The 11,841-nt window shown below is 35.1% G+C and overlaps 1 protein-coding gene across 1 annotated transcript; it reads left to right on the top strand.

Moving 5' to 3' along the window:
• The first annotated feature begins 6,323 nt into the window (after nt 1-6,323).
• LOC120108995 (LEAF RUST 10 DISEASE-RESISTANCE LOCUS RECEPTOR-LIKE PROTEIN KINASE-like 2.1) lies at nt 6,324-9,632 on the top strand. The gene is made up of 3 exons (XM_088710970.2): nt 6,324-7,154; nt 7,869-7,925; nt 8,298-9,632. Exons 1-3 carry the CDS (start codon nt 6,524-6,526, stop codon nt 9,434-9,436), a joined length of 1,827 nt encoding a protein of 608 aa, XP_088567096.2. The 5' UTR covers nt 6,324-6,523; the 3' UTR covers nt 9,437-9,632.
• Nucleotides 9,633-11,841: the final 2,209 nt, after the last annotated feature.

Here is an 11,841-nt window from a genome sequence, read left to right as displayed (position 1 = left end):
ATTCTAATATGAAAAATGAGAAATAAGAAATGTATAAAGAATTCAGAATACCAATCTCAACATTAAAGATAATATATAGGGGGAGATTTAAATGGTATACTATGATACTGGACGATCAAAAATTAAGAAAAGATCAAGAACAAGAACTCTGCATAATTCAAATATTTGTAATTGATCGGGGGAGACTTTTCTCCTTAATTTGTTAAAATTATGCATATATCTCTGAATATCATATTTGCTCTGAACTTTATTATAAAATTCTTATAATTGCTGTTAAATTTATTGCAAAATTCTTTTTAACTCAATGGTTTTGTCATCATCAAAAAGGAGAAGATTGTCAACCCTAAAGGATGAATTTTGATGATTACAAAATACTGGAGATAATATTGTGTACAAACGACATTAGCTTAATTGTGAAGTATTATAAGTCAAATCAAAAAAAATGAAGCACTGCAAATCATAAGTTCTTCACAAACATTTCAGTGGACATACTCTAAAAGGAAATGATCTTAATCTAGTCCATGGAGATCAGAGATGAAGTCTAAAGTTTTCTATTTGAAAGACTTGAGTCAACCCCTAAGCAAAAAGGACAAGTTTAAGTTGATTCTGATATGTTTTATTCAAGGAACACAGTCAATGAGTCGACCCCAGCAAAACATGAGTCGACCCTTGTATAGTTCAAAGTAAACAAAAAGTCCTCACCGCCTGAGACAAGCCTAAAGAGTCGACCCTTGTTCAAAATGAGTCGACCCTCGAAATTGAAGAGTCGACCCCTGCTCAGTCTTAGCACCGGCCGAAAAACTCAAGCATGAGCCGACCCTTGTATTTGAAGAGGCAATCCTGATGAAAATGAGCCGATCCTTATGGATAAAGAGTCGACCCTTTGAAGATATCACAGCATAAGCCTTCTCGACAACTTGAAGTGCCGATCCAAAACAAACATGAGTCGACCCCTGAGTTACATGAGTCGACCCTTGTACTGCTGGGACCACAACGGGAAGCTTTGAACGACTTTTGTTTTCTTCTGTAACAGAAAAAGATTCTCATCAGAACGGGAATAAGAAAATTCAAATCCCGCCGAAGAATTTGTCTATAAATACGAGGGAACCTCGGAATGGAAACAATAAGAAAAGGAAAAAGATTCAAAAGAAAACAAAGATTTCCACTGAGAAAAAGGGAAGAAAAACTTAACAGTTCATCATCCTCATCGGCACTGAATCTAAAAACTTTCTCTTGTGAGAAAATCAGTCGAAGCTTCTCACTGCAACATGAAGAGCTGTTGTTCGGACATTGGAACATCCTTCCACAGCTAACTTCTTCATCGGCTTCAACTTTTATTTTCATCGATTTACTCTTTATATTCTGAAGCTTTAAGTTTTCTTGTTACAACATTCTTTTAGTTGGATAAATTGTTGCTGTAACAGTTTCATTGATTTGAAACTTGTAAAGGCTCTTCCAAGCCTCGATTGAAAGTTGCTGAATCGAAAATATTCAGCAAGGTGTAGAGTTTTTGGTTGGTTTATCTGAAACCCAACTGGGTTGTTTGTGAGCCCGGAAAAACAAACGGTGTAAAGTTTTTGGTTGGTTTGTCTGAAAACTGACTAGGTTGTTTGTTATCCTGAAAAACAAAAGATTTTCGGTTGGTTGCCTGGAAAAACCAACTAGGTTTCGATTGTGAGCCCGAAAAACAATCAGGCTGTAATCTGCTGGGTTATAGTGAAATCTCAGGCTAGGCTTGAGGAGTGGACATAGGTGCCGAGAATGCACCGAACCACTATAAATCTTGGTGTTTGTGATTGTGGTTCTTCCCTTCCTTTTCTCTGCATTTTTCTGACTGCTTTCCTAACTCTATTCACCATCGTATTTGTGCAATCTTATTTCTGCTGTTGAATCTATAAGATAACAGTAACCCATACTCTCTATACGTTTTATTTTTAATTATTTTTTAAAGAGACCCAATTCACCCCCCCTCTTGGGCTGCACCTCTGGGCAACAAGAATTAATCTTACTCTTAATATTTTTAAATGGTTTAATAGGTTTACCTGGTAAAGTTTGAAGGTCTAAGGTGGAACAGTTGGCATACGACCCTGCCAGCAAGTAATAGTAGTTGGCATATGATCCTACCAACGGGTCATAGTAGTTGGTGTTTGTCGATTGCAGCCCTATCACGGGCATAATAGTGACCTTAGCATTTAGTGTTGGAGAAATAATTTGATCGATGATATAGTTAGATGGTAAATAATTTATAATTTTATTTATGCTATGCACCTAGAATTCTGTTTATGACATCTTGATCATATTGTATGCATGATTGATTTTATGACTTACTTTATCATATGATATCACGAAATGTTCTATCTTGCAATAATTGTTATTTTTACATTATGATACATCGATTCATGCAAAACTTTATGCTTGATCCAATAAGATAGTGAAAGGTTTATTTACTAGATTGCTATCAATATCAGGGATGGTACAAGAAAAAATCTTGAGGATGAAATCGTTACCTCCGGAGTTTGCATTGTGATAAAATTAGATTTCAGCACCATGCACATGAACGTGCAGATGCACCACAGGGAGCCTCGTGGATGCAGTTTGCTTGGGTGTTTCAATTTATAGTAAAACAGATGGAGAAAGCTGATGCAGCCAATGCTTGTTAGTTTCATTTGATTTCTGGATCTATAATATCATTTCAAACTTCTTGGTTTTTTTTTTTTTAAATTTGTGTTAATTGCTTAGACATTAATGAATTAAATTAATCTATTTTAATTTCAAACATAAGAATATCTTTTCCGCCATATTTTTATCATATATATAGATTTTATTTGATGAATTGGATGAATTAAACCATCCAAATATAGATATATATTAAGAATCATGAAATAAAATATTTAAAAATTGAACAGAATGATTTGTTGGAGATTCTCATGTTATTGTCCCTGTGCGATTGGCCATGGAGAACCCATGCATCCAATTGATAGCACTATTAACTTGTCTTTAGATATGTGACACCTTAATTAATAGTCACTTACCGGCAATCCTTTAGAAGAGGAAAAGTATGGGGATTGGAAAATTGTCTTCAAGATAGCTTTATGGATGGACCTCAAAAGGTGGAATTATATCTGCTTCGCATTCCCTGCAGGTCAACTTTCCACAGGCACGTACACGAAGTCTCCTCTATTCTTCATAAAAAAATCAAACACAAGTCATCCGCTAGGGTGGGGCAATGAGTGGCAGCATGAAATCAGGCCCCACAGCGTAGAAATCCTAGCAAGTCGCAGTGGATCGGTGTCACGCCCCAAACCCAGCATCCGGATCCGGTACGCGACCGGCCGCATAAGCCCTAGAGCAGTGCCCTAAAGACCATGCAAGGCCTATGATTAACAAAAATTCCAATAAATCCATAATTAACTTAGTAATTCAAATAGACAAGTCCGACATGTCCAAATAAACAAATTAGTTCAATTACAAGATCTTCAAATATTCATCGACATCAAAGAAGCATAAACAAACTAACTAGCTAATGACTCTGATACTTGCACTCTGCGCCCATCCCATCCAAATCTAAGCATCCTGCAACTCTGAAAAGAGAAAGAAGAAGGGGGATGAGCTTTACAGCCCAGTAAGAATTCCTACACATCCATACCAACACAATAATAATATGAATTTGAAAAGCACGACAAATCGATGCACATGTCATGAAATCATATACCGGCTATCAAAAGCTCGAATAATCAGTATAAATATGCAAGTCAAATATCAACAAAAATCCAGCCACTCAAGTGTGAAACGTCATACGATATCTCAAATATCTTCATTAATGTTTTCAATGCTTTTTCTTTCAACTTGATCCGGATTAATTAACTTTCCGACTTTGGGTCAAATCTCGGTCACATTTCTCAGCCTGTGGTGGGGCTACCAAATTATCACATTTTCAACCTGTGGCAGGGCCTGCACATTATAGTTCCACATTTCTAGCCTATACAGTGGATCGGACTTTGCTGTGAGTTGCAAGCAGATGACCGTGGCCACATGCAGTCTAGGAAAAGATGATTGAATATCTCAGATGACCTTCCGTGAGTTGCAAGCAGATGACCTTCACAGGTCTCTGCCGAAAACGACCGTGCTGTTCGCCGTGCCCTCTCGTATCAAGGATCTATATGAACTTTATCTCGTTGCCACTACAAAAATTTATATAGTTAGTCATAAAAAAATTTATTGCCGAAAAATAATTTTTATTATCTAAAACATTTGGCGACAAAAAATATTTCATTTCTAGGTTTGTAGCCAATGCTCAATCACTTAAAGCCATTAAATGCTAAATATTTTATGAGGAAATAAATATACCACGTTGCCTAAACATCTATTTTGTTACAAGTTAGCTCCAATTGTTACGTACATTATCTTTTTTCCACAAAAGTAATTTTTCTACAGCAAAAGTAATTTTGTCACAAAATATTTTAGTGATGAATTTTTTTATCATAAAAAGATAAGTATTAGTACAATACTATTTCGCTGCTCAAAATTAGTTATTGGAGATAAAATATTTTCAGCAAATTTGGACTGAAAACGATTAAAATATTATCCAACCGAATTTGTTTCTACATCGAGTATCTGATCTTGGTTTATTATTTACTGCTCGCCATTATGACAATATTAGCTTGTAATATAAAATTATGGTTTATCATATTTATTCAAAACTTGTACATATTATAAAATATACTCATTTCAAATAGATTATGATATTTTATATTTTAATAATTAATTATTTTTTATAATAATCTAATCCTCTTCTTTTTGATAAAAAATAGAAATGAATAGCTTCATTTATTCTTCATAATATTTTGAAAATATTTTATTTAAAATATTTTAAATAAGTTAAATTTTTTTATATAATCATGTATACTTTTTCTAAAGTATTTTAAAAATAGATAATTCATGATTCTTTTATTCATACTATAATTAAAATATAATACATAATTAATTTCGTTAAATTTACTATGCCTCTAATAACCAATAAGTATTAAATATTATTTTTTCATGAGAATAGGCAAAAGATATTATGCATCCTTTTATATTGATAAATTATTTGAAATACACTTTTTATTAATTAATAGTTACTAATACATATAAAACTATCACTAAATAGATTGTGGTCGAATGAAGTTGTGAATGGTATATTTAAATTATTAAAATATTTTAAATAGATCTACAATATATAATAGTTAATATATGATCATTACGTATAAAATATATTTGATATATTAATATTAATTAGTAAAAAATATTTTGAAGTTCATATGTTTGAAAAAAAGTCAATTATATATTTAGCAATGGAATATACTTATTGTAGAAACTCTAAATTAGTTTGCAAAAAAAATTAATTTGTCGTATAAAAAATCATTAGTTATACAACGATGTATAGATGATAACATCCATTTTGTCGTTAAATTGTCCATATTCTCAATAAAATTATATATGATGCCAATAAATTTATATTTATTGATGAAACACTATCGTCGCTAAATCATATATATAAATAATTTGTAATGGAAACTATTTCATCATAAAATTTTTACAATGATGTATAGGTGATATATAAAACCCAATTTCTCATTCAATAGTCAGTTTTATATGACAAAACTATATATGCTAGCAATAAATGTATGTTTAATTAATTGGATAATTAGCAATGAAAATAATTTTTGTCATAAATTTATATGTTGAAAAATGCATAATAAAATACTATTTTATTACTAAATAACCTACATTATATAACAAAAACTGAATACATCACCAATAAATAAATTTTTAGTGATAAGATGTTATCTTCGTTAAAAAAATAGAGTGATGAAATATAATTATATTGCCAAATATAAAAAATATTAGTAACAAAATTAATTTATCACTAATATTTTTTAATTTTCTTGTATCTACAAGTATTTATTTGGGAACGATTCTAACATCAACATCAAAATTAATAACCAATTCATGAAAAAAAAATATTATCATTGAAAATTATGGTACTTTCAGCAATATTTTTTCATTGTGAAAAGATCATAAATTGTTACCAAAAGATTCCCATGCCAAAAGGTGGAAGTGTAAGTATTTGGTGCCACAAATTTGATGTTAAAAGTTGGCAATGAAATATCTGTGATGAATTTTTTATCCAGTAGACGAACGCGGCCATATACAGTCTCCTTTCCCAAGTCATCGCCGAAGACCTGTCTCCTTTCCCAAGTCATCGCCGAAAACGGCCGTGCTGCTCGATATGCCCTCTGGTATTAACGATCTTATGCCGAGCTAGCAGCTAGCAGTATTTTGGCACAGCTAGCAGCTACGAGCAGTATTTGGGCTCGTATTTGGAGTTTTACGAAGATTGCTCTCGAATTTTCTCCTCCTGCTCTTCTTGCTCGCCCACAGCCTCTACCTCTCAGCTGCTTCCAACATCAGCTGGCAAGTATTGGAAGCTGACGGAGGACAGTTTTGCGAGGATTCCGAAGTATATTGCGGAGGGCCGTTTATGAAGGACCGTTATCCTTTCATGCGAGTCGACCCTCTCAACGGATCATGTTCTCCTCATATCACTTGCTCACAAAATCACCTTAGCATGAAGATCGGCTCGCTTGAATATCGGATCAATTACATCGATTACGAGCAACAAACTCTTGTGATGGTCAATAATGATTATATCTTGTCCTGGTATCACTTATGCAATAATGATTATACTTACTATCAGGATGTTGAGCCTTTTTTCAGCTACACCGAGCACAATCTACAGGTTTTATTGCTCTACGGTTGCTATCCTTGGGTGGTGGAGCTTGACGGTGTCCACCAGCTCCCATGCTCCAACGGCAGTGGCGACAACTTCTATTACACCGCCAGGGATCAAAGGTTCTTCGAGTCGGCATGCACATCGGTTACCTTATACGCATTTGTGAATCAGATGAGTATGGACCAACTGATCAACAGTACTGTGGAAGATCTTAAGGGGGCCCTGCAGCTGGGATTTGAGGTGACCTGGACAGCACAGGAAAGAAAGGGGTGCGACGGATGCATCCAATCTGGTGGACTATGTAGGAACCACTCGTTCCTGGATGACATGGTCTTGTGTCTTTGCCGAGATAGCTTTACTTATCCTCACACCTGCCCGGGTAGGTAGCGCTTAATTACCACTCCATTCTTTTGTTAACAAGAGTTCCTGTCTGCAAAACCGCATGTGAACCGCCATCAGCATGTGTCCCTCACTATATTTGGGTTAGGTCGAGCCTGTAATGTGTTTGAGATATGATGCTTATTTAACCTGTTGGAAATCAAATTAAGTTCCAACAGGATCCAGCCTGTTTATAAAAAGATTATGCCCTGATTTGATCCATTTGTAAGCCTAGGCGCACCAATCTTAGATTTTGAATAACCAAAGAGTAGTTCAAGTTATTTCAATGCTTAAGAAGTGTGTTTTTTTTTTTAAGCAAAACAATTGTAAGCCATCTCATATATCATTGATAAATGAAATGCAACAAGAAAAGCATACAAGAGGAGGGGAACAAATTTAAAACAGAGAGAGATGGAAAGGAAACAGGATGGTGGAGACCATAACGGTCCAAACAACAAGGCCTCCCCCAACTAATCATAAAGATGGACCTATTTATACATCCCAAGACTGGCTCAACTATAACTCAAATTCAAATTTACGGGATGGGTCAGACCAATATTCATCTCTAATATACCATTTACTTGAACGATAATCGTGACAGAAATGGCATAGCTAACTTTCAATGTAACTGATAAGTTTCTATAAGACTTGCGTGCTTTGTAATTAAAATTCTGACGGTTTCCATGCTAAATTTTGACTTTTTTTGATGTTACAGGGCATGATGTTTTTGAGCAGAATGGGACCAAACTTCCAGAAAAAGGAATCATAATAGGTAACAAACTTGAAGTAGCATCCTAGGTATTGTTTCATTCTCTTGGAAGCCCAACGGATGTCCACACTCCAATAAAATGTCATAATCCTAGATTTTCACTAAGATAATGCAGTAGGATTTTAGTTCTTGTGATTTAGTTTCTGCTCAAATAATAATTACATGTGATTAGGACCTCCTAAATGATTTTCGAACTTATCTTTCAATAATGTTATAAATAGCATGCATACTTTGCTCTTTGCTCTTATAGCCTAGTCTAGATCTTAACTTTGTTGGTCGAATTTTGACAATCACAAATACCATCAATCATCTTAGATACTTTAAAATCGAATGTGGTAATACATCCCAAACGCTAACTCCATCATTGCTTTGCAGGTGGACTTTTGGCTGCAGGAATCTTCCTATTTGTATTCCTCCTCTTGCTTTATCTCTGTTGCCATGGAAAATTGAATATTTCAATCTTATGCGGGAAGAAAAAGCCAAGAAAAGATCCAAAGCTTGAAGCCTTCATGGAGAAGTTCGGACACCTAGCCCCAACGAGTTATAGCTACTCCGAAGTGGAGAAGATGACCTTTTCCTTCAATCACAAGATTGGTCAAGGTGGTTATGGTGGCGTGTACAAAGGAAAGCTTGATAATGGTCGTCTGGTGGCAGTTAAGGTCTTGAATAGTTCTAAAGGCAATGGCAAGGAATTCTTGAGCGAAGTTATCAGTATTGGTTGCACTTACCATGTCAATATTGTGAGCTTACTAGGCTTTTGCTTGGATGGGTCTACAAAAATTCTGATATATGAGTTCATGGCTAATGGATCACTTGAAAAGTTCATCTACACTAAGAAACAAACAATACCAAGTCTGGAATGGGAGAAGCTATTGGAGATTGCAACTGGCATTGCATGGGGCTTAGAGTACCTCCACCATGGCTGCAACATCGAAATTCTACATTTTGACATTAAGCCCCATAACATACTACTAGACGAAGATTTTCATCCAAAAATATCTGATTTTGGGCTAGCTAAATTGTGCCGCTCGGCGGATAGCATCATATCAATGGTCGAAGCTCGAGGGACTGTAGGGTACATTGCCCCTGAGGTGTTCTTGAAGAATTTTGGAGGGGTCTCTAGCAAATCCGATGTTTATAGTTATGGAATGGTAGTGCTCGAAATGGTTGGGGGAAGAAGAAATGTTGAAGTTCAAGCAGGCAACACCAGCGAGATCTACTTCCCACATTGGATTTACAAGAATCTCAACTTGGATGGAAAGTTGAAAACTTTTAGGGCCATGACCAAAGTGGAAGAAGTGATTGCCAGAAGGATGATTCTAGTTGGTTTATGGTGCATCCAGAGTAAGCCAATAGATCGGCCCTCAATGAGCAAGGTTCTAGATATGTTAGAAGGAAGGATTATAGATTTGCAAATTCCACCTATGCCAGTTTTATCTTCCCCCTCAAGATCAGCGAAGCATTCCCAGACAAATGATTCTCATGAAATAGTATCAGTAACCACCACTTGTTAGAATATACTTAAAAGATTTGAATGTATAATAGGTGTATTGACCATGGTGCTGTAGGCATCCACTTATTTTCTATTTCAGACAAAGATTTTGAGATGTGGTTCTGCAGGCATCATAAATATTTGAACCTTCAACAGATTTATATTTTACTTTCATATTTAGGAAAATCGAGGAGAAAATTAGGGACTTCAAAGTTTAATATTTTCTTAACAAAAGCATTTGTAAATTATATATATTAGCTTTTATCATACATTTTGGGAATTTGAAGGAGCATAGGTTATGACTAATGGATTAGTTGGATCGAATTGCTTCTAAATTACAAGATTCTCAGTCATCTCTGTTATCGGATTCTTAGACATCTATACCATCAAATGATGATACTTTTAGCCCTCAGCTAGTGCGGGCGGATTTTCGATCCCTTGGATCTCTTTGCCCGATTCCTTTCACAAGTCAAGATGGTTATCTTCCTTTAGTTGGTGAAAAATTGTAAAATCTACTCTGTTTTGGTTTTTCTGAAGTTGTAAATCTCCTCTCTTTGCTACACCTCCCTCTTAGGTGCAACAACATCTTCATCATGTATTATATCTCTTTTTCGATTCCTTAATAAAGGCTGCATAGTTATTATCTCCCTTATCATAAAAAAAAAAAAGAAAGAAAAGAAAAGAAAAAAGAGACTTGCTTCTAAACTAGAATTGATCGCTACAAATAAAACCATAGTTTTTCTTGTCAAATATGCTGATGGTGCACAAAAAATCCCTTGGCAAAACAATTTCTAACGGCTTTTTCTCATTGTTTGGTCCTATAAATTAGATAAAAGGTTAATTTAGATGATGATATGTAGTAAGTCGTCTGCAAAAATAATTTTTGACAATACCATATAACTTTCCATCGGCAAGAAATATATACAAGATGCTTGTCGAATACTGTATCGCATATAATTGGGAAAAGTCTAGTGTATAAGATTTTTGGTAATTGTCAACTTTCATCAAATGTATTTAAATTGAATAAGATATAGAAGTATTTATACTTAGGGTGTCAAATGAACTAACCATGTCGATGTTCGGCATAGGCTCTAGTCAAGAAGATCTTGAATCATGCTTCATTTGAAGCTAAACAAATCAAGTTAGAACCAGTAAAACATGCATAAAATTAATTTTAAGTCGAGTCAAAAATTGACCCATCTCAATTTGGCTCAGCTCAACGAGGATCCAATATATATAATTGGCATTCTTTTTATTCTTTAGATCAAGTGAATATTAATTTAGCTCACCAAACCTTAAAACTTAAACCAAGCTCGAAATCATGATTCAACTTTTATTCATGTTTGAACTAAGCTTTATGTAGTCTCAAGTTGATTTTAGCTGAATTAGGATTATCAAGCTGATCAAACTTGCCTTTCTAAAGCTCGATTTAAACTTAAACTTGAATTCAGCTTGAAATAATGGTAAATCAATCAAGCTTGATCTTGGACTTTTAGTTCGAAATTAGTTTCAAAACAAGTTTAATCACACCATGGCTTGATCAATCTGGATTCAGTTACAGTATTCCATCTGTGATGGGGACTTATTCCACAAAAATTTACCTGTTACCCTAAAGGTAGAACTGTTTGTCCTATCCTTTCCGAGCCTAGGGTCATACAAAGGTGAAAAACCACCATAAATACGATTAGACGAATAGATGAGGACCAGCCTGCTAACTTCACATTCTTCTGTGTATTGAAGACCAATCTGAGTGTTCCAAAAATCGGAAGAACAGGCCCGGGCTTGAGTTTTAGGCCTTAAACCCCTAAGCCGGTATGGTAGGAAGCCTCTGGGCCTGGCCCTCGCTTACTTGAACAAACAAATAGATGGGGCCGAATAAAAGCCCATATTCTAGTTAAGCTTGAAAGTTATAATGGCAATAAAAGCCCATATTCTAGTTAGCTCCATTCCCTATTTAGCTACTAATTCCAGCTTCCATCAGAATTTAACCATAAGCAAAGCGTCGGCAGAATCTTTTTTTTCCGACGCTTTTTAAAAGTGTCGGGATTCTTCATCGCAGAAAAAAATTTGCTGACGCTTCCATCTAGTGTCGGCAATTATAATTTTTGTTGTAGTGCTATAAAGTTATAAATTAAAAGCAAGTAAATAAAGCAGCAAAGTTCCAAACTGTTGTTAGTTCATCATATTAGAGATCCATGTCTAGCAGTAGGTAACATGCATTAACTCCGCTACTTGACTTGCTACTGAACCGTTCTACTAGCGTGCCTCCTTCTGCTATGTTTTTGCCCCTAGAACAGTGGCATCTTTAGTCTTATGTGGGAAGAGGTGGGTCAAGGAAAGATCGAAAGCTTGATTCTTTTTCAGAGTTTCGGACCAGTTCTTGAGATAAGCCTTGTGGTATTTGTTCACTTGCAAAACAACATAAGC

This window comes from Phoenix dactylifera, chromosome 14 (genome assembly GCF_051530095.1).
Source record: "Phoenix dactylifera cultivar Ajwa chromosome 14, Ajwa_hap1_PhDact_Kaust_v1.1, whole genome shotgun sequence".
In the NCBI taxonomy this organism is placed as follows: domain Eukaryota; kingdom Viridiplantae; phylum Streptophyta; class Magnoliopsida; order Arecales; family Arecaceae; genus Phoenix; species Phoenix dactylifera.
This window is presented reverse-complemented; position numbering and strand designations above follow the sequence as displayed.